Source organism: Simochromis diagramma, unplaced genomic scaffold (assembly GCF_900408965.1).
Source record: "Simochromis diagramma unplaced genomic scaffold, fSimDia1.1 OVJJ01000453.1, whole genome shotgun sequence".
Lineage (NCBI taxonomy): Eukaryota > Metazoa > Chordata > Actinopteri > Cichliformes > Cichlidae > Simochromis > Simochromis diagramma.
Window position 1 is genome coordinate 645,689 of NW_024387471.1, and position 24,742 is coordinate 670,430.

At 41.2% G+C, this 24,742-nt stretch overlaps 2 protein-coding genes across 3 annotated transcripts in view; both read left to right on the forward strand.

Annotated features, from left to right (window-relative positions):
- Positions 1 to 3,591: 3,591 nt before the first annotated feature.
- arhgef39 (Rho guanine nucleotide exchange factor (GEF) 39) overlaps positions 3,592 to 24,742 on the forward strand; it is a 56,102-nt gene continuing 34,951 nt past the window's right edge. The window contains exons 1-5 of one of the 2 annotated variants that reach the window (XM_040015015.1): positions 3,592 to 3,674; positions 4,940 to 5,094; positions 10,471 to 10,565; positions 18,257 to 18,377; positions 23,604 to 23,722. In XM_040015015.1, coding sequence (XP_039870949.1) covers positions 4,945 to 5,094; positions 10,471 to 10,565; positions 18,257 to 18,377; positions 23,604 to 23,722 — 485 coding nt within the window. In that variant the 5' untranslated portion in view covers positions 3,592 to 3,674; positions 4,940 to 4,944. Of the gene's footprint in view, positions 3,675 to 3,931; positions 3,956 to 4,939; positions 5,095 to 10,470; positions 10,566 to 18,256; positions 18,378 to 23,603; positions 23,723 to 24,742 lie in introns of those variants that run through there. The other variant, XM_040015014.1, reaches the window with a different exon arrangement.
- On the forward strand, positions 11,774 to 17,001 carry LOC120723533. Its single transcript, XM_040015016.1, has 2 exons — positions 11,774 to 13,272; positions 13,762 to 17,001. Exons 1-2 carry the CDS (start codon positions 12,564 to 12,566, stop codon positions 14,079 to 14,081), a joined length of 1,029 nt encoding a protein of 342 aa, XP_039870950.1. The 5' UTR covers positions 11,774 to 12,563; the 3' UTR covers positions 14,082 to 17,001.

The following is a 24,742-nucleotide window of genomic DNA, read 5'->3' on the forward strand; positions in this document are numbered from 1 at the left end:
TCACCATCTTTCATCTCATAAAGTTTTTTAAAAATATTTTTACAAAGTGCAGAGGTCAATTATGAGTCTATAGGCTACAGCAGCTATGAATAACACAAAAACACTCCAAAACCTTGGGAGAGTTCCTCCACTTGGTAGATTATTGATGCTTTTACTTTTTTCCCCGTCCTCAGGTAAAAACCAGCAGAGCCTTTGTCTGTGGTCTCCTGCACGGTTTATGCCTTCATCGCCTCGAGGCAAAAGAAGCCTAATTTGCCCAGGTCTGTTTTGGAGCCAATTATTATAATACCAAATGTGCTGAAAACACAATATAATTTAAAACAATAAAGAGCCTACCAAAATCATGCATTTTAATAATCTCTCCATTAAAGATGCATTTCATCTGTTCAGCAATTTGAAGCATTTCAGCTCACTATCTTATTTTAAGACCACAGTACCTGCAGAACATGAGCATCCTGCGCAAAGTTGCTGGGAGAAAACCATAAAAACCATGGATTGAATGAAAATGACATGAACAATAATACTACAATAAATCGTTTTCTGACAGTATCCTCTGGTTGTAGTTTTCCAGTCATAAGAGAGACCACACGAGTTCCATCTGGATCCAGTGTAAGTTTGTGGGACCTTGTTGATCAAGTCAGGAGTTTACTTGCATTTTTCCGAGTCACCTTTCGGTGGCCGATGTGTTGAAGTGAGGACCTAAATGCAGACAAACCAGATGAGAACGTGGGACCTCAACGAAAAGCGAGATGATTTATTGGCTGATACGAAAATAAGACACAAAGGTAGGCGGACACTAAAGCAACACTAACATGAACTAAACTGGAAAAACTAGAAACGTTAAACACTAGGGATAAGAAACAAAAAATCTGAAACATGGAAAAACCTGAATATGACGTGATGAGGAAACACAGCGAGTGGGAACACGGCGCCAGAGCTAACATCACAATATAAACACACACACAGAGGGCAGCTACACGAGGGGAACCTAGTAAATACACAGTGAACTAAACAGAGAATACAGGAAACCTAAACTACAAAACTGGACCCTATGGAATAAACTAAGATTAACAAAGAGAACCTGAGACATCAATCATAATACAAAATCCCAAAGACACAAGGAACACAAAACGAGAGACCCGGGATCCTGACTCAGGCTAAAACAGCCCAGCTCAGACACAGCTTGGCTGATAATCATCATGGGTTAGTTCTTCTCTGACAGCTGCTTGTGAATATTTCAACATCACATGAAGTGTCCTGTGACACTTGAAGACAACGTGACAGCTGAAGAACTTTTCTTTACTACAAACGTATGTAGTAATATCCAGCTGTGTGTGAAAAGTGATGTGATTCAATAAAAGCTGTCAACAAAGTGAAACTTTAAAAGTAAATTCAAAACATAAAGGATGCAGTAGTTGTGATGCAGGGAAGAAGTCTGTTGATATTTTTCAATGAGACAGAAACTTCTGTGATAGATAAAAAAAACTATAACTTTTATCTATTACTTAACTGCTTTGGTGTACGGATGGATGGCAAAGCAGATGGAGTCTTTCACTAAAGAACAAGCTATCAAACATGCACAAGCACACCTAACAGCTCAAAATCAAAACCCCCACACTGGCTCATTCTGTGCTTTGGGCCTTATGTTTGACACCCCTAATCTGCAGAGTTTATCTAAACCAGGGGACACGTTTCATATGTCAGCTGTTAGTTGGTATATGGGAGCCAGCCCGCAGGCAGGGGTGGGACTTTATTTTAACGTGCACACCATGCGGCCAATCACATGCAAAGACAGACTGGGATCATACCAGTATGTGAAAGAAGGAAGGGGTCAGACGTCCGAGATCAGCAAGTGTATTGGTACAGGCCAGGTACACAAAGACACGTGGAGACAGATTTAAATGCAAAGCTCAAATGAGCAGCATCTGGCTGGACTTCAATGATGCCGGACACTGAAAAGCTGAATATTGAATTTATAAAATCAGGAGCTGGATAAAGTCATACCTGTTTTGAGTTTTTAGCTATTTTCCACCGTGGAGGACAAACAGCTGTACAGGACCTTAAACATCATGTGTGTTCTCACTAAATGCATAAAAATAAGTTTGTTATGAAAACACTGAATAAAAAAATCGCTAAAAAAGATTCATTTCACAGTTCAGTATTAAACATTACATAAACTGCAAAAGTGTGTTTGAATGGCAGAGATTCACAGTGTTGGGAAGGTTACTTTTAAAATGTATTCAACTACAGATTACAGATTACATGCCCCAAAATGTATTTTGTAACGTATTCCGTTACTCAATGAGAGTAATGTATTCTGAATACTTTGGATTACTTAATATATTATCGTGCTTTTTACAACTACATGAATGAACTATTGCTGTGTGATTCATTACTGAAGGTTACTCTCCACACCAACACCAGCTAGATGTTTAAGTCTTAATATAAATGAGTAACAGTAGGTGGACATTAGGTAAGGCTGCACTTTTTGCACCGATCTTGTATAGAAAGCCTGTAACACTCTGCCTATTGCCTTCATATTAAATCATTTTAAAAAATATTTCTTCACGTCATTATGAGATTGAGACACAGGCATTAGAGCCTCTTAATGCGTGTTTTGTTTGGGTTTCCACCGGAAATTACCAAAAATAGAGAGGGGACAGCCTAACATATGAAACAGGAAAAAACTGTAGTGTAATCCCTTTACTTTAGCAAAGTAACTGTATTCTGAATACCACCTTTTTAAACGGTAACTGTAACGGAATACAGTTACTCATATTTTGTATTTTAAATATGTAACGGTATGCACATGTATTCCGTTACTCCCCAACACTGGAGATGTAGAAATGTGTGCATGTAGCACAGAGTCATGGCTCAGTGTGTAAATGAGTCTCACAGGCCTGATTGTGCTGCTCACCCCAAACAAGCATAAGCAGACATTTTGGACTTATATTAACTACTTATATAGTTTTACAGCTTCCTACTCCTCTTTTATGACCATTCACGCTACATAAAGTAATTGGGAAATAAACAATGAAATGACAGAAAACTTTCTGTTTCTCTTTCTGACACAAAAAAATCTGTTTGTTTGTTTTTTACAACTACAGTTGAGAAAAAACTGGACAGTCTGGGCAATGATGGAGCCTTCTGTGTAACTTCACACATTTATTTCTCACAATTGAAGTCCAAAGAGTTGTGCAGTCAGATTTATTTCTTTGTCACAGCAGCTTTTTCTTCATCATGCAGAAAACCAGTTAAATATGTAACTTCCTCTACACCGACAGAAAGGGTTCCGGCCCACTAAAGGTCACAGTGGGCTGTATGTGTAAAAGCAGTTTGACACTGCTGATGTAAACTGATCTTAGCTGCAATGTTCAGGACAAGCACCATCTTATTTAAACCAAGTGTTAAACTTGACATATGTTAATATATTTATTTAGTACAGCGCTGACGACCTGTTCTGTTTATTTAAACATCTGTTTTATACTGTAAACAGTTGGTTTAACTTTGGAATCGTTAAAACTACTTCCGCTGAGAACGGGGTGCTTCCTGTAGTTCGCTTGTGGAGCAGCCAATCAGCGTGTGGAACAAAGGTCATTGCTCACACAGACCGGAAAGAGGAAGCAGAATCTCCAAAAGAGCGCCTTGATTGAAAATAGAGACGTTACAGAAAGGTAAGCCTAGTGTCGCTTTACCGTCAAACAAACCATAAAAACAAATTAATCTCTGTAAAGTAATTAACTTCTCATTCAAAGACGTTTTGTTGCGACAATAAATTCGCTGAAAAAAAGTTTTGACAAGTTTTTTCGTCCTCATAACCGGTAGAAACGGTCTCGACAGCTGATGTACATCTCGTTCATGAAATGTTCTAGAAACATCTGAAAGACTGAGTGACTCAAATGGAAACAGATGTTGGAGCATTTAGTCTGAAACTGAATGAAACATTTCGACAAATGTCAGTAACATCAAACTCAACGGAAAACTTTGTGTTCTGGGATTCATGTAATAACTGGACAACACGAGAAGTATTTACTTGCTTACGTTGAAATGTTACTTCTTTAAGATGTAGAATGGAACTCGCCTTGAGGTGACTGTTGTGATTTGGTGCTAAAATTGAATTGAATTCGGGTGTTTCCAGTCCCATTTTCTACCTGTCTCAGGTAGGAAGTCAAGCATGCATCTAGTTCTGCAGTCTGCTGATTATTCTAAAGAGCTTACTGAACAGTAATCTCTTTAATGATACTGCAGCAGATGCTACTGTTGCAAACAGTCAATTTGTGAAATGTCTTCCCTCTGAGATAGTCCATGACCAGGCGATGCTGCAAAGTGGAAGCGTTTAGAAACCGTAGCAGCTCAGCTTTGAAATGGTATACCATGTAAGGTTTCAGGGCAGGTTACTGACTGCTGAGGCACATGGTGCATAAAAGTCATAAATCCTCTATTGATTCAATAACCGCAGCCTCCCAAACATCCTCTGGGATTATTCTCAACACAGTGGGAGCTTCATGGAATGGGCTTCAATGGCCAAGCACCACCTGTAGGAGTTCTGTGTTGGTGGCCTAGTAACTTTATCCATGTAGTGTGTTTTGCTTTCATTTATGGTTCAAGATTGGAACTTGATATTTATCAGACAAAACAACAAAGAATTGTAATAATGTGTCATTCTTGTTTTGCACTTAATTTTAAAGATGTTTTTTCCTCCAAAGCTGAACTCTGCAGATGCGTGTTATGCTTGGAAGTTACCGTTTTCTGAGAGGGCAGAAGCACATGCTCCACCATATCAAGCAAATTATTTAGAAACAAACAAAACTCAATTCATCTGTCCACAAATATTCAGTCATTTAGGAAAGCGTTACATCTTTTACCTCTAGTGGTCTGCTTTCCTTTACTGTGGAAGATAATTCACTTTGGTTGTGTTTCTGTTCTGTCCTTGTCACAGTGAGGATGAGTTTCTTGCCTCGCCCTTTGGATCCTCTTGGGTGCAGCAGTGTCCAGGAGCAGAGGGACTTGTGGCAAAGAAAATTCTGTCGAATAGCCAAAGAAATGGTGCAAACAGAACAACGCTACTGCCAAAAGCTGGAACTGGTCACCACCGTATGTACTACAGCATATTTGACCTATTCATGGTCTTAAAATCATACGACATCATATTTCATAATGTAATATGATTTATGTGTCTGAATACTTAAGTGCTAGTACTAATGTCGGTCTTTTGATGCTAGGGTTACCCACATACTGTTTGACTTTTGTCTTTATTGGATAGTTACAGTGCAGTCAGGAAATGTGAATGACATGCAGTAAAGGTTTTATAGGCCGAGAATTGTCTTGAGGGCTCGTCTGAGGTAATCTGTGAATTTTGCTTAAACCGTTTTCCATTAGCTATCCTGGCTATATTTAGGGTCCGAGCACTAAAAGTGGGGTAGCCCTATTGTGTCTCTATTTACTGTATGATGAATGAAGCTTTATCTGCTCCATTTATTATTTTGGCAAATTAATTGCCTAAACGTGGTCAAAAACTCATGAAATTCTGCACACACATCAGGTCTGGTGAAAATGTACAGATCTTATTGGTTTCACGTATGTAAATATAATAATAACCACTGCAGCCAAACATAGTGCCTGACGAGCCCAGCTGTAAGTAAGCTGTTAAGACTCGACTGTACGCTGTGTTCGTGTTTTCCTCTGAAACAATAAGTTTTGTTGCAGCAGCCTTTCAACGCCTCTCTCTGTCTCTCGCTAACAAAGTTGACCCAGACAACAAAGTAAAGCTAGTTTTCGGCTACGAGCCCGACACGAACCAGACGTATTAGCCAGAGGTCCCTTTACTACGGTTCGGCGCCGCGGACCTGTTTTATATACGCGCTGAATAGTTTTCTATACGAGATCACTGCAAAAAGTGCAGCCTTACCTAATGTCCACCTACTGTTACTCATTTATATTAAGATTTAAACATCTAGCTGGTGTTGGTGTGGAGAGTAACCTTCAGTAATAGTAATAAATCACAGCAATAGGACATTCATGTAGTTGTAAAAAGCATGATAATATAATATGTAATCCAAAGTATTCAGAATACGTTACTGTCATTGAGTAACTTAACAGAATACGTTACAAAATACATTTAATCTGTAATCTGTAGTGGAGTACATTTTAAAAGTAACCTTCTAAACACTGCTAATGAAGCAATTGCGAATAGGTAACTAGTATCTTCTTCAAGGGTTTTTAGCAGCTGTAGCTTGAGGTGGGGATAACGTAAGACAAAGACCCTACACTAATACATATAGGACACCCTGATAATAATGAATTACAGTCGTCCAGCCTGGAAGTAATAAATGCATGAACTAGTTTTTCAGCGTCACTCTGAGACAGGATATTTCTAACTTTAGAGATGTTGCACAAGTGGAAGAACGCAGTCTTACATATTTGTTTAATATGTGCGTTGAAGGACATGTCCTGGTCCAAAATGACTCCAAGGTTCCTCACAGTGTTACTGGAGGCCAAGGTAATGCCATCCAGAGTAAGAATCTGGTTAGATACCATATTTCTAAGCTTTTCAGGGCCGAGTACAATAACCTCAGTTTGATCTGAATTAAGAAGCAGAAAGTTAGCGGCCATCCAGGTCTTTATGTCTTTAAGACATTCCTGCAGTTTAACTCATTGGTGTGTGTTATCTGGCTTCATGGACAGATAGAGCTGGGTGTCATCTGCATAGCAGTGTAAATGTATGCTATGTCTTCTAATGATGCTGCCTAAGGGAAGCATGTATAATGTAAACAGAATTGGTCCTAGCACTGGACCCTGTGGAACTCCATAATTAACCTCAGTGTGTGAAGAGGACTCTCCATTTACATGCACAAACTGGAGTCTATTAGATAGATATGATACAAACCACTGCAGCACAGTACCTGTAATACCTACAGCATGTTCTAATCGCTCTAATAGGATATTATGGTCGACAGTATCGAACGCTGCACTGAGGTCTAGCAGGACAAGCACAGAGATGAGTCCACTGTCAGAGGCCATAAGAAGATCATTTGTAACCTTCACTAAAGCTGTTTCTGTGCTGTGATGAGCTCTGAAACCTGACTGAAACTCTTCAAATAAACCATTCCTCTGCAGATGATCTGTTAGCTGTTTGACAACTACTCTTTCAAGGATGTTTGATATGAAAGGAAGGTTGGAGATTGGCCTATAATTAGCTAAGACTGCTGGGTCTAGAGATGCTTTTTGAGTAAAGGTGTAACTACAGCCAGCTTGAAGGCCTGTGCTACATAGCTGATCATTAGAGATAGGTTGATCATATTTAAGATCGAAGCATTAAACTCATCTAACACTTTGAAACTGAACCATCTCCCATTGATTTTGTTATTACCAGAGCAGGGCGATATGACCAAAAATATTTATCACGCTATACATTTTAAAATTTGCGATAACGATATAACTGACGATATAATTGACACGAGACAAAATATTTTACAACTCCTCAACTTTATTAGTGCAAAAAACCCATCAATGTATTTTCACTTAAACAAGCAGCTGTTTTTTAAGTGCATTAAAGTTATATAAAAATGTAACAGTGCAAATTCGTTGGTGACAGTTTAACCAAAAGGCATTTCCAGTGGAAACTGGCCGACATATCCTCAGCATAACCATGTATAATATCCACACAACTTAAAAAGAGGTTATACACACACAATACGGTAACATTATGTTGAAGCACAGCACGTATCACTCCGCGAGGCTCCGCCTACGATAGCCGTAATGCTCTGACAATCCATCAAGCGGTGCGGCTTCGTAGCTTAGTAAAGTCGTACTGAAACATTTGACAGATTTTCGAGCGCCGTGCACATAAAATAGTTTCCAGGTCAGTAAACACAACCAGAGTTCATACATAAGGCACACGGGATTATAAGGGGCTCTGTCGACTTTCAGAAAAATCAAAGGATTGATTTTAAGTGCGCCGTATTTTCCAAACAACACGGTAATAACGACGGCCCGCTAGCATGCGCTACCAAAAATAGTGCTTTGTTGTGTATCTGACGGACGAAAGCCAAACCAGTTCCACACCACTGAAGCTGCAGCATTTTTACAAACCAGTTCAGGTTCATCTGTTTCATTCAACGATCCACTTTCACTCTTCTCATTCTGCGTCGCCGCCATGTGCGTATGTAAACAAAGGCACTGCGCATGTGCGTTTTACCCATATTCTATCGCCATATCGTGTCACTACCCGATCCGTACCGGAAACCCCCTGTGCACGAGAAAATGCTAACTTCCTGGTTTGAGACCGGATGTGGGGTTGTACATTTCCGGTAGCTTTACTTTGCGGTCAATCGCTACTGCGAAGATATACTCCAAAATCATGTCCAAAACTCGAAAACGGAAAGATGGCGTTAAGTTACAAAGAGCAGAAGGTGGGAACACTCACCGCTGTTGTGTCATAAAAAAATCTAATGATCAATTTTGACGTTTAAAGAGTTTAGATCGATCAGTTGTTTACATCACTCAACACAAGCAGAACTGCATCACTGCAGCAGAAGACACATCGTCCACATTCAGAAGCACATCTCTGTATAGTGACTGGTCTCATGATTTAAACAGGCAAATGTTCAGCATTCAAACTACAGGTGAACAACAGTCAAACCAGATGTTTCCCCGTTATGTCGAGATCAGCTAGTCAAGTACGCACCTACACAGCATGTTAACAAACCGTGAAAAAAGCCACACAAAAAATGAATGATTGGTGGTAACGGTTTCTATACATTAGTATTTACGAAGGGTATGTTGTGACTTACCTTCAAAATTACAGCGGTCCCTCACTAATAACGCGGTTCACCTTTCACCTCGCTGTTTCACAGATTGCAAGTTTGCATGCTTATTTTTAACATCACATTGTGTCCTGCGTCCTGATCGCTGCAGACGATCTCCTCCGTGACGTCTCTCCTGTACAGTACAGAATCGCTGCATCGATGCTAGCAGTGTGACTCTGAAGTGCAGCGCTGTATGTCCACGATGTCCACCAAACGTTTTGCACCGTCAAAAAATAAAATTGGCTACTTGATTTCACCTGTCGCCGGTTATTTTTAGAACATAACACCCGCGATAAACGAGGGACAGCTGAGAAATATAACATTTGAATCCCTTTTCTCTTTTGCTCTGAGGCGCGGGGGAAAAATATCGACAAGTCGATGAACATCATTTACAGATATATTGGGTAAATGCCCGAGACATCTATAGAAATGTAAATCGCCGCTTGATTCATTCATTTGCTTAACTTGTTTTGGACCGTAAACCAGGCGCGAATAGGACACCGGAAACAAAGCTCCCCACAGGAGTTTCCGCACCGGAAGTAGCATATGCTAACGTGCACATAGTCTATTTCATTTTCTTATTGTTGTCCAACATTATACCGGTATCACTGTGAACGGTATGATATGGCCCAGCCCTAGTTATTACCAACCAGCTTCTGTTCAGCAGCTGCTGTTGTGTCCTCATGTCTCCATTCTGTCGCTGCCTGCAGGTGAAGGGGAGAGGGACATTTAGTGAGGGAGAGAGGTGGGGCAGAGGCAAATGTGGACAAGAGAGGGGCGAACTAGCAGCTTCACACGTCGAATTGTAATGTAACATAAACTGTATCGATATAAATGTATTTTGACCCCATCTTAATTTATACTTATTTAGAAAATTCTTTAGTTAGGGCAGTTGAAGTAATGTATAATAAAATGTTTAAAAATATTTCCTATAATTGTCATTGTTGGAGTGGAGCTGAATCAGTGTCTTGGGGAACGTGGGCCTCTGCCCGTGTGTTAGTGGTGCAGTGGGTGGTGAAGATCATCCAGGATGCATACGGGTTTGATCAGTCACCTCTGCTCCATCGCGCCTTTGAAAGTTGCTCTCTTAGTAACTTGTCATAATTCAAGGAAACAAGAACACTTTGATAGCATGAGAACCCATCTATAAAGATCTGATCGGCTCGTCTGTGGAGGTTGTTCCAGACCCGAGGTGGAATCATATTTGCCTCAAAGAGAGAACAGACTTTTTCTGCTCACTGCTGCTGCCCAGTTTCTACACAATTATTCACCCCCCCCATCCGTTCACTCCAATTAGGAGTCATTTTAGGCCTAATGCACATTCAATTTGCTAATCCCATTTTCACTTCAAATGACTTGAGACCAGCACAGCTGTCGCTTTATTGTCAGTGCTGTGGTACGACAGTGTCCCTCTGCATTTGTGCTTCAAATGGGCTCTTCCAAAATAATCATAGCAGTCAGAAAGTGGCTGTAGGGCAGCAACACCCCAGCCTTATAGTACCTGCTGCTGTTAAATGTCCTGTTTTTCTGTGTAGCTTTACTTTTAGGGTTGTCAGCAATAAAAGCACCTGCTTATCAAAAAAAATCCAATGGGAGACAACCGAGTAACACAAATGCTGGAAGATAATGTCCCTTTGTCTCTCTCTGCTCTGTTTCTTTGCAGTTCTTTGTGGACATTTTGAAGGCCAAAGGAACCCTGAGGTCGGACATTAGAGAAGACATTTTCTGTTCAATTAAAGCTATTCTATCAGTAAACCAGTAAGTATTCTCTGAATAATTTAAAGAATATCCATGCTCTGGGGATTGTGGTGAGAGCCCGCGTACAGATAGGCATGCTTAGTTTGTCTGTTCTGCAAGAATGCAGCGTAGATAAACTCTTAGTTTACCAAAGCACAGTCCTTATCTTCACATTAGCAAAGGTTAGTGTTATTGTACTGCAGTGCACAGTAGTTCTCTTCCTCAGTAGATGTATATCACAAATGAACAGCATTATTATTATCGCAGAATATTAATGCACTTTCTCGCTAATGACCAATTCTGAGACAAACTGATCTCACCGCATGTCTAGACATCAATTGATTCGTTTGTGTTGATGCTGTAAAATTCAGATCCTGAGTCCGCACGAATGACTTAAAATAAACGGGTTGAGGTTTGAAGTTGGAACATGTGTGCATGTTGAGGCCCTGGACTTAGCTCTGCAATCCATAAATCAATATGGTAGAGAAACGAGCTCAAAATGGGTTTTGGAAGCTGACAGGAAAACTGATATTTTCATTTCAAAGCATTTCAAGCTACGACTGGTCCAAATATGGGTCATTCCTACTGTTCCGTTTCAGATTGTAATATCATTTTTAAAAATTCCAATTTGCCATGATTTTGTCACTACATTTAAAAGAAAAGTTGCTATAAAATATATTGGTGAAGCTCATGATATTATGCTGTAACAATAAGAATATTTTCCACACATGGCACAACTTGTTATAGGACAGGGTCATCTCTGTTACTGTTTTAAATGTTTCAAGAGCTAAACAGTCCCTGCTTTTGATCTGTAAATGTATTTTTAAAGGGTGTTAATATTTTCTAATAAAAAGACCAAGATGGTAAACTGGACAGAAGAGTGAAAGGAAAACAGCCTACATGTGCCACACACTTATGGGAAGAACCAGCTGTTATATCTGCCAAAGGTGGCCACTCTGATGAGTCAGACATTTGGAATATATTTTGGTCCATAAACTAACGCCATGTTTTACTTTTTTAACTCCAGTTGCTTATTTGTACCATGCTTTCATTTCAGAGTGCAGTGAGACATTAAACTGCAACAATTACAGTAGAAAAACGGTCGTATTCTAAAACATTAGAACGATAGTGTAGATGTATATGAAATAAATAAATAATAAGGCATGGCCTTAGCGGTGTGAGTGCGAATGGTTGTCTGTGTCTATGTCTTAGCCCTGCGACAGACTGGTGACCTGTCCAGGGTATACCTGCCTCTTGCCCTAAGACAGCTGGGATAGGCTCCACCCACCCGCGACCCTGACAAGGATAAGCAGAAGAGAATGGATGGATAAACTCAAGTATGCTGATAGCTCTCTTTGAAGTCGTATCTGTAATTCATGTTGGCTTATAAGTCTAAAGTAGGAAGTGTCGGTGTTTTTTCTTATTCATGTGAGAAAGATTGCTCCTAGCCCATAGTTCATTATCAGACTGCACAGAACGGGAAACTGTGGAGCAGGGGCTTCGGAGACCGCTGATTGGGAATTCCATTTCCGAGCTAAATAATGAGTTGTACGAGTTCCCCAAGGCCTCTATCCCCTGCAGACTGACGGGCTTTCTCATTGAGATTGCCGCAATGAAGATTGAGGTATGCATTACACAGTCTGATGTGTTGGATAAATGGTTTTGCAGTTCACATACTGTTTATCTTCATTATGAAGTCCTTATTTAATCAGTGATGTGAATATAACGACAAGCTCTCGAGATAAAACGGGCCATGGAGATCCAGTGCCGCAGTGATTCACCACTAGGAAATGATTCAATATGTATGTGAAACTTCAAGTAATGTAATCATCACTCAGTTCAGCAACAGGAAATAGGAATGCAAATGTTGCTGTTTTCCTCTAATGTGTAATATGCATTTAGATCCATATATATTTGGGCACTGCCACAAATGTAGTTACTATTACTGCTTACCAAAATAAGAGTGTTGGCTTATTAACGTGCAGACTTATTTATAGTATATTTGTGTAAAGTTCCAAGATGGCGCCAGTGTTCACGGCAAGCTGTCTCCTCCGCTGTTGTTTGTCGTCCTTCTGTCTATGTGCTGCCCTGATGTCGCCACGTTACTTGCCTATGATCGCCAAACTCTTGAATCTCCGGCCTTTGGACTACCAGACACAAGATTTTAAATGGAGACCTGAGAATCCTCCTCCGCTTTCGAAGGACTTTCCTGATTATCTCCGCCACTTACCATCTACCTTCTCTCAAAGGAAACGTTCACGGAGACGGGGTAAACGTGTTCGTATCAAGGCCTTTTTAAAGTCCTATGTTGGGACAAATGATCGCTATTCTATAAACATCTTGTCATCTATTCCTGCCCTCTGGGACCATGCTAACTTCAGACTGTTCTGTCATCGCTGGATTCGCCCTGTCGGACCTTATGGTTACCTGGACCTCCCAGCTGATCTTCCACCCGCTCGGTGCTGGGTGCGGTCCTCCAGAGGAGGTGCGAATCTCAACCTTCGCCTGCTGCGCCGTTCTCCTACCAGTAACAGTGTGACCACTCTCCGTATGGCCTTGCTAAATACAAGGTCACTGGCGAATAAGACTTTTATTTTAAATGATCTTATTCTATCGTCGGGACTGGCGGAAACTTGGCTTCGCCCCGGCGAACTTTTTCCCTTCTCGGAGCTGCTCCCACCTGACTACGCTTTTATTAGCTCACCCCGGACCACTGGAAGAGGTGGAGGGCTAGCTTCAGTTTTTAAAGACAAACTTCGATGTCGGCAGCTGCCACCTGTTCTGTACCCCAGTTTCGAGGTGCAGTTATTGGAAGTGAACTGCGTCCCCTCCATCCTCTGCGCTGTGGTGTATCGCCCCCGAAACTTATCAAGGATTTTCTTCCAGAATTTGCTGATCTACTGGGGAGCCTTCTGCTACGTTATGACCGTATACTAATTGTTGGTGACTTCAACATTCATGTTTTCTGTGAGGACAGTTTGCTAGCTAAGGATTTCCTCGCTCTTATTAGCACCCTCAATCTCACCCAGTGGGTAAGTGAACCAACTCACACTAAAGGTCATATACTTGATTTGGTCTTATGGTCTGGATATTTGCATCACGGACATAGAGGACTCTGGGATTTCTGATCACTTCCCGGTTTTGTTTGATACTGTAGCGAGCGATGTGGATGTGAACAGTGATGGTCCTGTGCGGCAAACGTGCACAATTAACTCCCAGTCAATCGCCCACTTCATTGATGCTTTCCTTGACTGTCCCCTCTCTGATGCTAACTGTAATGGGGTTTTATCAGTGGATGAGCTTGCTAACCTCTTTTATACTACATGCGCTGACATTCTTAACTCTGTGGCACCTCTGAGGATTAAACAACCCTGGCTAAATGATGCTACTCGTGCCCTCAGGCGTGAATGTCGTCGTGCTGAAAGAAAATGGAGGAAAGACAAACTCCACGTCTCTCTGGACATCCTCCATAATTGTCTAAGTATCAAAAGTCTGTTAAAGCTGCCAAATCTGCCTTTTTGTCTAGCATTATTATGACTAATAGGCACAACCCCCGAGCTCTTTTTAATACTTTTAACTCTGTGATAAACCCTTGCACTACCACTTATAGGGATGCTTCCCCTGCTCTTTGTGATAAATTCTTAAAGTATTTCTCTGATAAAATCTCAGCTCTAAGGGCTTCTCATCCATCTCATCCATCATCAGTTTTAGACCCAGTTCCAGCCTCTGAATGCTTGACTGTCTTCCAACAGTTTGAGCCAGTGTCTTATTCTGCTTTAAAAGATATAATTGATCATCTCAAAATCTCTGGTTCCCCGCATGATATTCTTCCTTCTCGTTTCTTTAAGGAAGCTTTACATGTTATTGGTCCTTGTATCTTATCTCTGCTGAATGCATCATTGTCATCAGGTTGTGTACCGTCTCTCTAAGCATGCTGTTGTGCAACCTATTATGAAAAAGAAAAATCTTGACCCTAATGGTCTCACTAACTACAGGCCGATCTCCAAACTCCCTTTTATTTCCAAAATATTGGAAAAGGTAGTTTTAAAACAACTTCAGGCCTTTTTAGATGCAAATGGTATTAATGACAAGTTTCAGTCTGGTTTGAAACCTCGCCCCAGCACAGAGACAGCCTTACTTAGAGTTGTTAATGATCTTCTTTTAACTGTTGACTGTGGTTTTAGTTTTACTTGACTTGACTGCTGCTTTTGACACGTTTAACCACAACATTCTTCTATCAAGACTGGAACATGTTGTTGGTCTCAAAGGTACGGTTTAACTTGGTTTAAATCCTACCTCTCAGAGAGGTCGTTCTCTGTTGCTATGGGGCAACACTCCTCAGCTTCTGCCCCTATTTATTGTGGTGTGCCTCAAGGGTCCGCGCTCGGTCCTGCTCTTTTCTCTTTGTACATGTTGCCGTTGGGATTAATTTTTAGAAATTACAACATCTCCTTTCACTGTTATGCTGATGATATCCAGATTTATTCACCTCTGAAATCAGGTGTGTCTGCTTCTTTGCAACCTCTGTTCAACTGTTTGCATGAAGTTAAAATTTGGTTATCACATAATTTTCTTACACTGAACGAGAATAAGACCGAAATCATAGTCTTTGGTAGTCACACTCAGTTAGCTGATGCCCTAGGCCCTCTCACTAGCCATCTCTCGCTCACTGTAAGGAACCTGTGAGTGTTCCTGGATGGCTCTTTTAAACTTCAGAAACAGGTCTCCACTGTGGTAAAAAACAGCTTTTACCAGTTGCGTCAGATATCCAAAGCAAAGCCATTCCTTCCTTTAAAGGACCTTGAAAAGCTTGTCCACGCATTTATCACATCCAGACTGGACTACTGTCTTCTGCCATTCTTCAGTTAATTCAAAATGCAGCTGGGCATCTTTTAACAGGTACGAGAATCTATGAACGCATAACTCCAACTTTAGCCAAACTACATTGGCTCCCTGTCAAATATCGCAAAGATTTTAAAATTCTTTTGTTCACTTTTAAAATTCTGAATAATTGGGCGCCCAGCTATCTTTATGAACTCCTCCACTTATACAATCCCAACAGAGCACTTAGATCGTCCAATCACAGGCTCCTAGCACAACCTAGGTCTCGAATGAAGTTGAGCGGTGACCGGGCCTTTGCATCCGTGGCACCCAGAATAACCTCCCTGTTCATTTTCGTACTGCCGAGCCGATCCAGTCTTTTAAATCACGTCTTAAAACTTATCTTTTTACTTTGGCCTTTGATTCTAACTAGTTGGCTGTTCTAGCTTGTTGTGTTGTTACCTATTGTTTGTTGTCCTGTTTTATTGTTTGTTTTAATTGTCTCATGCTTTTACTGACTGTGAAGCACTATGGTCAACACTGTTGTTTTAATATGTGCTCTATAAATACATTTTGATTTGATTTGTACTCATTCAGGTTAGAGGAATCACTCAGGACTGACGTCTCTATAATATGTAATCCCTGTAATGCCTTTTTAAATGGTCCAAATGTAATTAGACAGTTATAAACAAACTGCTGTGCAATAATTATTTTGTATGTCTTTGTAGATTAAGTAAAATGTTGACATTTGCATTGATTTTATGTCTCTTTCCATTAAATTGAAATGACCATAGCAGTGAGCAGACTTACAAATTCAACAGTGGATCAAATAATGATTTCCCTCACTGTGTAGAGCTGTTACTGCTGGTACTGGTGATGCCAGTCTGGAGTTTTTAAAAATAAACAAGTCAGTAAACTTGTCGGGCCAATAGATGATTCATTTTATTTAATGGCAAAATACTCAGAAACAGCTGAAATAAATGTTAAAGCATAACGAAAGGAAGACAGCTGCTGCTTGGCAATGCCCACATTTGTTTGGTGATGTCCCATCTTCACGTTGTCATTTCCTCCCAGGAATCCATAATAAAATATTTAAAATTATCAGTGGAGAGTAGGCAAATATCTATAAAGGTGGTAATACCTGAGAAGTTTATATGACATTTGGATAAAAGATTTCATTCAACTTAAATGAAGGTGATGGGGCGGTTGGGGAAGGAAGTTAGTGTGCAGCACTGGTCCAGAATGCTGTGTGGACCAAGCACAAAGCAGAGGTGAGGTTGTCATTAAAGAACTGGAGTGTAGGATGGAGCTCAGACACTGTGTGGGTAAAAACGGCTGACATCACATTGTGTTGTTTTTTTGAGAGCAACAAAATGCTGGTTTAATGCTTTAGTGTTAGCGAACTGTTTATTCCATTTATAGTTTCTCATGTTTCATCCTGTGTTTTGAGAGTTGCCGTTCATCTGTTGAGCCTTCTCCAAGTAATGGTGACGTGGCCTGAATTGTTTGGGTTCAGTCGTATCATCCACGATGCCGCAACTGCTTGGAATTAATGCGGATGACACGCATGGAATGCTAATGTCATCTCCACCTTGGTGCTGATGGTCGGACAATTTAATTGCTGTGGAAATTAAAAAAAAAAAAAAATGTAATCCATAATTTCATATTTATCATAATAGTCTCTGTCAGAAAGGGAAAGAAATGGAAATACATTTTTTCCTGCCCTTTGCTCTCGTTAGAACCCTCTCGGCTTCTCCTGCACCTCCCGATTATGAACAGAGCCTACCTTTGCCGGCAACTTCATTAAAATCTATTTAAATCAACTTCAACAGTAAAGTGCTCCTTCTCACAGCTTGTATGAGCAGCAGTCTCTGGGAACATCATTAGAGAATGTGTGTGCGTGAATATGTGGTACTTCCTCCAAGTTCAAATAACAAGCTCCTTCACAAGTGTCAACACCCCCAACCAATTGCTTAAGTTCGGCAGGCGTGTTCTTACTACAAAGTAGCCCTGGGTGCTCTGAAGGTACATCTGTCGTCTGGGTCCCAGTAAATGCGTCACCCATGGGGGAAGAAACACTACAGAACCTTGACTGCTAAATCTCTCATTAACAGGGAAGCAATCCTCTGAACTCTGCTCAGCCTCCTCGCTTTCTCTAAATGTGTATGCCTTTGTTGAAAATGATGCTTCAGATGCGATCTAACCTCACATGAGCTCCTTCTCAGGGAGCGTGGCACTGATGCAAAGAAGCAGTGCCGTCTCAGACAATAATGCACAATAACTCAACTTGAGGCTAAATGTTTGCTAGGAGAGTAAACTTTAACACGAACGTCTCAAAGGCCTGTGATGCACAAAAAATGTGCCACGTATATTAAAATAGTTCTTGATACCATGTCCTGTGGATTTGTTAAGGACGTTGTGACTCAGGAGTAACATGCCACACACATGGCTTACTTGCACTGCCCGTAAAATAAGCGACAATGATCCAGTGAAAGTGACTACCGTAGCATGTTCTAAATATATGTATGGGGTCTTTGATTTAACAGACTGGTTTACAAAACCAAAGAAAAAGACAGAAAAGCAAATATTAATACACATTTTGCTTTGTACTAATGCAGGATTTAATGTTTGCTAAAATTGATACCATTTGTTATTATACATAAATGTTATGGATCATGTTAGCTGATTAATTGATTTAATGAATTTCAAAGCAAAAAGAGACAAAGAGAACTAGGGAAAGTTTTTTTTTTTTTTTTAATAACCTGGCTTTTCAAACATTGGCAACAAAAGCATGCAACACATGGAAAAACAACGTGCAATAGATCATGTTTAAACTTGTGTGTGTGTGTGTGTGTGTGTGTGTGTGTGTGTGTGTGTTTTTCTCCTCTCAGGACTCTACTTGTTCATTTGGAGAATGGCTACTTTGGCAAAGGCCTTGACCAGTTCTCCACCCGTATGCACCATTACTACACATATGTGGATAACATTTATAAAGCCCAGAAAGTGCTTCAGGTATGAACATTATATTTGAACTTGGTTCAGACTGTTAGTCGATCTTTTTTTGTCACTGATGTCAGTTTTTCTGTTTTTATCTATTTACTGATTTCTTGTTACATTGAATAGCAAAGCACAGCAATTTTATCAGATCAAATTTATTATGTAGTTTTACTGTGAACTTCAAGAATGCAAGTTTTTGCAGAATCTAACAATTTTCTACATGTTGATAGATGTAAAGAAACATGCTGCTGCGTCTTCATTCGGCCGCTCTCTTTAGCAGTAGCCAAAGTGGATAATCTGTCTCCATCTTAACCGAACATTTGCATCATACCAAACCTTTGCATATGCTCCTTCATTACATCCATGAGTTTTCTCTCTGGTCTGCTCCATAATCAACTATCTTCATTTTTAATCCTTCAACTCGGCCTTTAGTCTTTTTGTCAGTGATAGCCTTCTAACCATACACACAGTTAGATCCATATATATTTGGACACTGACATAAGTTTTTGTTGTTGTTGTTTTTACCTGTTTACTGAAAAATATTCCAATTATAGTTACAGTGGGGCAAAAAAGTATTTAGTCAGCCACCGATTGTGCAAGTTCCCCCACTTAAAATGATGACAGAGGTCAGTAATTTGCACCAGAGGTACACTTCAACTGTGAGAGACAGAATGTGAAAAAAAATCCATGAATTCACATGGTAGGATTTGTAAAGAATTTATTCGTAAATTAGGGTGGAAAATAAGTATTTGGTCACCTCAAACAAGGAAAATCTCTGGCTCTCACAGACCTGTAACGTCTTCTGTAAGAAGCTTTTCTGTCCCCCACTCGTTACCTGTATGAATGGCACCTGTTTGAACTCATCATCTGTATAAAAGACACCTGTCCACAGCCTCAAACAGTCAGACTCCAAACTCCGCCATGGCCAAGACCAAAGAGCTTTCGAAGGACACCAGGAAAAGTATTGTAGACCTGCACCAGACTGGGAAGAGTGAATCTACAATAGGCAAGCAGCTTGGTGTGAAACAATCAACTGTGGGAGCAATCATCAGAAAATGGAAGACATACAAGACCACTGATAATCTCCCTCGATCTGGGGCTCCACGCAAGATCTCATCCCGTGGGGTCAAAATGATCATGAGAACGGTGAGCAAAGATCCCAGAACCACACGGGGGGACCTGGTGAATGACCTGCAGAGAGCTGGGACCAAAGTAACAAAGGTCACCATCAGTAACACACTACAACGGCAGGGAATCAAATCCCGCAGTGCCAGACGTGTTCCGCTGCTGAAGCCAGTGCATGTCCAGGCCCGTCTGAAGTTTGCCAGAGAGCACATGGATGATACAGCAGAGGATTGGGAGAATGTCATGTGGTCAGATGAAACCAAAGTAGAACTTTTTGGTATAAACTCAACTCGTCGTGTTTGGAGGAAGAAGAATACTGAGTTGCATCCCAAGAACACCATACCTACTGTGAAGCATGGGGGTGGAAACATCATGCTATGGGGCTGTTTTTCTGCCAAGGGGACAGGACGACTGATCCGTGTTAAGGACAGAATGAATGGGGCCATGTATCGTGAGATTTTGAGCCAAAACCTCCTTCCATCAGTGAGAACTTTGAAGATGAAACGAGGCTGGGTCTTCCAACATGACAATGATCCAAAACACACCGCCCGGGCAACAAAGGAGTGGCTCCGTAAGAAGCATTTGAAAGTCCTGGAGTGGCCTAGCCAGTCTCCAGGCCTCAACCCCATAGAAAATCTGTGGCGGGAGTTGAAAGTCCGTGTTGCTCGGCGACAGCCCCAAAACATCACTGCTCTCGAGAAGATCTGCATGGAGGAATGGGCCAAAATACCAGCTACTGTGTGTGCAAACCTGGTAAAGACCTATAGTAAACGTTTGACCTCTGTTATTGCCAACAAAGGTTATGTACAAGTATTGAGCTTATTTTTGTTATGACCATACTATTTCCACCCTGATTTCAAAATTCTTTACAATCCTACCATGTGGTTTATGGATTTTTTTTTTTTTTCACATTCTGCTCTGACATAGTTCCTCTGGTGTTACGACCTTGTCATTTTTTGGGGAACTTGCACTGTGGCGACTAAATCCTTTTTTCCATGTTACAATGGACATAATGTGCAGACTCTCAGCTTTCATTTGAGGGTTGGCTGAAGATTCAATTGGACGAAGGGTTTAAGAGTTTCAGCTTCTTGACATGTGACATCTAGTTACAAAAGTAATTGGACAATTGAGTCAAAGGTTATTTCATGGGCAGATGTGGGCAATTCCTTTGATATTGATAATTAAGTAGCTAAAGGGCCTGGAGTTGATTTGAGGTGTGATGATTGCATTTGGAAGATTTTGCTGTGAACAGACAATATGCAGTCAAAGGAGCTCTCCATGCAGGTGAAACAAGCCATCCGTAAGCTGCAAAAACAGGAACAAAACATCAGAGAAATTGCTGCAGTCTTAGGAGTGGCAAAATCTTTAGTCCATCCTGAGGAAAAAGAAGGCATTGGTGACCTCAGCAATGCAAAACGACCTGGACGTCCACAGGCAACAGTAGTGGATGATCTCAGAATCATGGTGATGAGAAAACCCTTCACACCAGCCAATCGTGAACAACATTCTTGGATAAATATCCAAGTCTACCATAAAGAGAAGACTACTGTTCCACTGAAGGAAAAAGTACCCTAGACCATTATGGCGCCCCTTCCACTGTGGGGTGGAAAACACCTCAGGTGGGATCTGCTTGTCATGCCAGCAACGTTGGAAACCATCAGGACCATCGAGGTTACTTTTGTTCTCCTCAGAGAATTAAACTTTCTTCCACCTTTCAGTGTCCCATGTTTGGTGCTCTGTAGCAAAGTCCAAACGGTCAGTTCTGTGGCGTTCAAGGAGACGAGACGTTTTTTTGTTCTTGAAGACTTTCAGCCTCAAATGGCTTCAGATGGTTATGGGGCTGCAGTCGGCACCAGTAACGGCCTTAATTTGGGTCAAGCATCGTCCAGTGTCTTGACGGACAGCCAGTTGGATCCTCCGACTCAGTGCTGGGGACATTTTTTGGGTCTTCCACTTGAGTTTTTGTTCCATAACCCTCCGGATCATTTAGGAAATATATCAAATGACCGTCTTACTGCGTCCCACCTCAGCAGCGATGGCGTGCTGTGAGAGATCCTGCTTATGCAGTTCAACAACCCGACCACGTTCAGCAAGGGAAGGTTTGTTTTCCTTTGTCAACAGAGCATCATGACAGTGAAATGACAGAAAATGACAATGAATCCACATTTTTGCACAGATTTGGCCTTTCAAAGGCAAGTGGTCCTAAACTTTTGATCAGCTGTAAAACAGCCTGTTTCGGTTTAAGTGTTATTTTCAATAAATTGCTCAAAAAAATGTTTTGTCTCACTCCCATTTCTTCTTGTTGCATGTTGAAGCTCGACTTGGAACCTTGTTAAGCTCCAACCATGTCATTTTTCATCAAGTGGTCTTAAACTTTTGATCAGGATTGTATTAATGATTTTGTTTCTCATCTGTTCCTGAGTGTCTTTAGATTGTGGCGTGATTGCTTTTTGATATGTTTTAGCCCAATTTGCATTGTCAGACAGGTTCCATCTGAGTGAGTTCTTGATTTAAGAGGTCTGGCAGTAATCAGGCCTGGGTGTGGCTAGTGAAAATGAACCTAGCTTTCCGTAAAATGTGTTTAATCACATGACCACTGCAAGTAAGAATGGGCTCAGAGGTCAGAGCTGACCTCTAACCTCTAACCACTCCTGCCTCGACCTTCTCACTCCTACTGGACACCTTGATACTCTCCTGGTGACTTCATACACGTCCTCCACCACCCTCATACTTCTCTGGCACTCAGACTCAGTGAACGCCTTCTGACCTTTTCTATACTGTACATCAATGCTCTGAAAGCAAACCTCACATGTGTAGTACTCTTTCTCAGCATGAAAGCATACTATTACTCGCTGATTGTCATTTCTAGGGATGGGTACCGGTATCCGGTGCCATGATGGCACCGGTTCTGATATAAACGGTAGTAACCAGACCAAAAAGCAGCGCACATTTCGGTGCTTTATTTCGGTGCTTTTTTTTCCCGAGCTGTGATACACTTTAGATTCTAGCCAATCATTTTACGTTTCCGAGGATAGTAGGCGGGTCCAGGTACATACGTTCTTTTAGAGAAGAGCTACAGATTAAAAATGACCAAGGCGAAGCGGTCAAAAGTCTGGCTGTACTTCACAGCAAAAGATGCAAACTCAGCAGCAACAAGTGCTTTAAGGTGATACTGTGATACTGTCAAAGGAGGTAACTCCTCGAATCCGATGAAACACCTGGCGACGTATAGCATTTTGTTAAAGCCAAGAAATGCGCCGTATTTGATAGCTTGCTGCGAGACCTCACACCGAGCACATCTACTGCGGGTGTGGTGCCTGTTATCGGACCCGGAGTTAGCAACATCCCCCAAAAACCCGAAGAGGAGAGTCCTGGCCCCTAGCCCTGCCAGTGTAGCAGAAATGATGAGGATGATGATGGCAGCAGCAGCCGTTCTTCTCTGTGTGAGTAGCTTAATGTTGTTCGTGTGTAATTTACGTTGAGTAGGCTAACCACGTTATTACATTAATGCATGTAAGGTGAACTAGCAAACATCATCATAGCTACATGCGGCTGTCTTCTTGTTTGATGGCAGATGCTCCCTTCACCCTGGCCAAAAAGGCTAAAATGACCAAAGAAAAAGTGGAAAACAGTTAAACATGAGAGGTTTTTGGACATAGTTTGTGTTTTTTTTTTTCCCATTGTTTAAGCACTGCTTCCAGCCAAGAGTGATAACCATATATGCCCCATAGCTGCAGAAAAGGCTAACATTGTTATCTTTTTACAAAAAAACAGCTGAACATGAGGTTTTTGGACCAATTTTGTGTTCTCCATTCTTTAAGCACCGGTTTGAGCACCGTTTAAGCACCGGCACCGTTTCAAAAGTACCGGTTTGGCACCGGTATCGGATAAAACCTAAACGATACCCATCCCTAGTCATTTCTCTTCTTAACATACCTTCAGCAACCCTTTCCTATATCTTCATTTTATTGCTCATCAATGTTATTCCTCTGTAGTTACTACTGCTCTGCACATCACAATCATGAAATCTGGTCCCAGTACACTTCTTATAAATTCAGAAGCTACGTCTTGTAAATGTTTCTGAATAATCTCCCAGTGTCATGTGTCCATTTTCAGATGCAGCTTAAGAAAAACAAGGCCTTCAGACGGTTCAAAAAACTGCAGGAATCCCGCCCAGAATTCAACAACCAGAAGCTGGAGGACTTGCTCCAACTCCCCCTGCAGCGGATTGATCAGTGAGATTATATATTATTATATTATATATGATCTTAATAAGGTTTTAAAAGTGTGGGGACATAGGGCTTCAGCAAATCAGACAAATATGCAGGTGCCAGACCATTTAAGGATTTAAAAACCAATAAAAGAACTTTAAAATGAATCCTAAATTCAATTGGAAGCCAGTGCAGGGAGGCCAGAACCAGAGTAATGTGCTCAAATGTCCTTCTACCAGATAAAAACCGTGTCGCAGCATTCTGGACTAGTTGCAGGCGTGTCAGAGTGCCCAGTCCAACCCCTATTTAAAAGGGAGTTGCAATAATCCAAGCGTGAGGTTATAAAAGCGTGGATACCAGTCTCCAAGTCACGCCTTGAAAGAAAAGGTTTAACCTTCGACAGACGCCTGAGATGATAGAATGATGAATTCACCACCCCATTCATGTGGCCATCAAGAGTAAGTGCAGAGTCGATTTTTAACCCAAGATTGGTAATCGAGCTCTTCAGGTGAGGGGTCAGAGCAGCAAGGTCAACATCAGGGATATCAGAGGAACGATTCGGCCCAAACAGAATTGCTTCCGTTTTACGTTCATTAAAATTTAAAAAGTTTAGAGCCATCCATGACTTAACATCAATAAGGCAATCAAGCAGGAGTCTAAGTGGGGAGCTATCAGAACGACTGAAAGGAAAATAAAGCTGGCAATCATCAGCATATAGATGAAATGAGACTTTGTGTTTACGAAAGATCGCACCCAGTGGCAGGAGATGAAAACAGTAATGGCCCAAGAATAGATCCCTGTGGGACACCCCATGGCAGAGGGGCCACAGAGGACGATGACGAGCCCAACTTAACACAGAAGCTCCTGTTTGACAGATATGATTTTATCCACAGGAGTGCCAAGCCAGAAATGCCCACACAAAGCTGTAATCGAAAGATCAGCAGGTCGTGATCCACTGTGTCGAATGCAGCAGTCATATCTAGTAGTATAAGCACTACATGTTTACCACAGTCTGTCGTTACCAGAATATCGTTCATAACCTTT

Excerpts from the sequence above, each read along its gene's own strand:
- LOC120723533 (XM_040015016.1), top strand. The coding sequence starts at position 12,564 with ATGGCGCCAGTGTTCACGGCAAGCTGTCTCCTCCGCTGTTGTTTGTCG. Across the intron at positions 13,273-13,761 it reads GACCACTGGAAGAGGTGGAG|AGTCAATCGCCCACTTCATT; the intron begins GGCTAGCTTCAG and ends CAATTAACTCCC.